General features: G+C 43.2%; 1 protein-coding gene across 1 annotated transcript in view; it reads right to left on the minus strand.

Annotated features, from left to right (window-relative positions):
- Positions 1-2,256, minus strand: part of MAP3K14 (mitogen-activated protein kinase kinase kinase 14) — a 15,711-nt gene that overhangs the window by 2,832 nt on the left and 10,623 nt on the right. Inside the window, 2 exon segments of the mRNA XM_009580696.1 lie at positions 443-549; positions 1,723-2,073. Coding sequence (XP_009578991.1) covers positions 443-549; positions 1,723-2,073 — 458 coding nt within the window.

The raw sequence follows: 2,256 nt of genomic DNA on the forward strand, positions 1-2,256 counted from the left end.
AAACATTCCTTTAGTGGCCATTGCCAGGAAGAAGACCTTGGGCTGCACAGCCATTTGGTCCAACTTGGTATAGCTCCTATGCTCATCGCTGCTTCTTCAGTTCCTTTCTTCTGCACAGAGAGGGTCAAGGCTGCTGAGATTTTCCATATCCACAGACTTGATGCTTACTGTGAGGATACAGCACAGGAGGGCAACTGGAGGAAAGGGATCCATGCTGGACAGTAAACTAAAGAACAACTACAATCCTAAATACCCCACTGTCCAAGAACAAAGATTTCTTCCCAAGGTACTCTCCAGCAAACTGGGTGTCAAAAAGCAGCAAGAAACGTGAGAAACTCCAGATGTCCATTGGTCACAACTTCCAGTTTCCCAGAGGTGAAACCTGGGGGGTTTCCCACCCCCCAGACCCACTATAACGCGGCCAGCATCCATTTATACTCACCTTCTCACTGGCATCTGACACAAACGGGCTGTCGATGCTGAGACATGAAAGCATTTGTTCTTGCTCTTCCAGCGAGTAAGGCTGTGAAAGGCTGTTCAAAAACAGTTCTGCAAGCAAAAGAAAAGAGAAGGAAGACATTTCCAGTGTTTCCTTTCACGCCTCTCTGCCCTAATCACAGTTACTGCAATTAATATCCAAATCTTCTTCAGCATTATCTAATGAACATTGATATTAGTGTCCACAAAACACATGACACAATTCCTCTGCTAAGCAGAGGCTACAGTCACCACTGTGAAAATAGGGAAACTGAGCCAGAAAGGACAGATGAATTGTGCAATGACATGCAAAATGCCAGAGACAGGACCAGCACCCAGAATTTCCCAGTTCTTGCCTATTATGTCACCTATCAGTCTTCACTCTAGATCCATCCACATTATACCCAGGGAAAGGTCAAACTTATGTACTCAACTCTTGCAGTAACTTGCACTGATAATATCCAGACCCTACAAGGCTGCTGAAGATCCAAAGCTATTTGAGAAGAAAGCTGACCCTCAACAACCCCTAAAATGCTATTCCTCAGTTCTGTGACAACACTTGCATTTCAAGACACTTTTTTCCTAGCTTGAAGTTTTCAATTCATTTACAAAGACTAGAAAATATGGGATAAAAAAAGTGAAAGGTTGAGTTATACTGGGGCAATGGAACTGGACTATTCACTACTTCACTGATTTTCACACTGAACTTAATGCTGGTTTTCAAATTCTGGATTGCTGCTGGTAATCAAATTTGTTGGCTGGTGGCTATAGGTTTTCCAATGCCCAGAACAAAACAGTTGTAGACTGATTTCAACTATACTGCTTCGTTTGACATCTCCCATCCAATAGGCTTATGCCTTTATTAAAAGAATTATGTTTGAAAACCTAAAATTTCAGATGAAGTTGGAATTGCAGACACTGTTTATACAGTGCACATAAGCACAAGTCTGAAACTGGCTGTTTTCTGAGAGGTTCCTGCACCTCTCACAGAAGTTTGCTCTACTGTTCAGAGTGGAAGGAAATCCTGACCTCTACCTTTGTGGCATATTTAATTGGTTGAGAACTACCAGTTTTGATAATTTCAAGGAAGGCTGAGCAATTCGTGTAACGAGAGAGGAACTATGAACAAAATGACATCCAAGCTCAAAACCCAGAAATAACTCTCAAGAGGCCAAAAGAAAGCAGCTGTATTTTTATCATGCTCTCAAGCAAAAGGCTGAATTCCCTACATAGCACATCGCTTACCTATTTCCAGCTGCTGAAGCTCTTGTTCTGAAATGGTTGTTGCTCTCTCCACATGGCTGCAGCTCTTCAGGGGGAGAGGAGTCGAGGAGAGAGGTGGAGGATCCCAGGTCTCAGATACTTCCTTGCACATGTTCCAAGGGGTTCCCTCGACCTCCTCTGTTTGCTCCAGAGACGGTGGTGGTAGGTCGGGGCTTGCACAGGAAACTTTGACTGCCAATTTTGGGTCAGAACCAGTCTCAGCAACTGGGCTTACTGTGGGGGACAGGGATGTCTGTGGATTGTTTTCTTTGTTCAGAGAGAAATGTCTAGGCTCTCTGTATTCGCCTTTCCAGGGGCTTGTCACACCTCCCACTACAAAAATAAAAAGCGTACAAACATTATCAAATAAAGCAAAAAACAAGGTAAAAGTTTTCCTTCACAGTAAGAGTTTCTGAACTGTATCTTGCTGTAAAATGCCCAGCTTTTTCAAAAGACGAAACCAGATCACCTCCACAAATTCTTGCTGTATTACACTACCTTTCAGCAGTATTAAGT

The sequence above is a fragment of the Fulmarus glacialis genome, unplaced genomic scaffold, assembly GCF_000690835.1.
Source record: "Fulmarus glacialis isolate BGI_N327 unplaced genomic scaffold, ASM69083v1 scaffold18746, whole genome shotgun sequence".
Lineage (NCBI taxonomy): Eukaryota > Metazoa > Chordata > Aves > Procellariiformes > Procellariidae > Fulmarus > Fulmarus glacialis.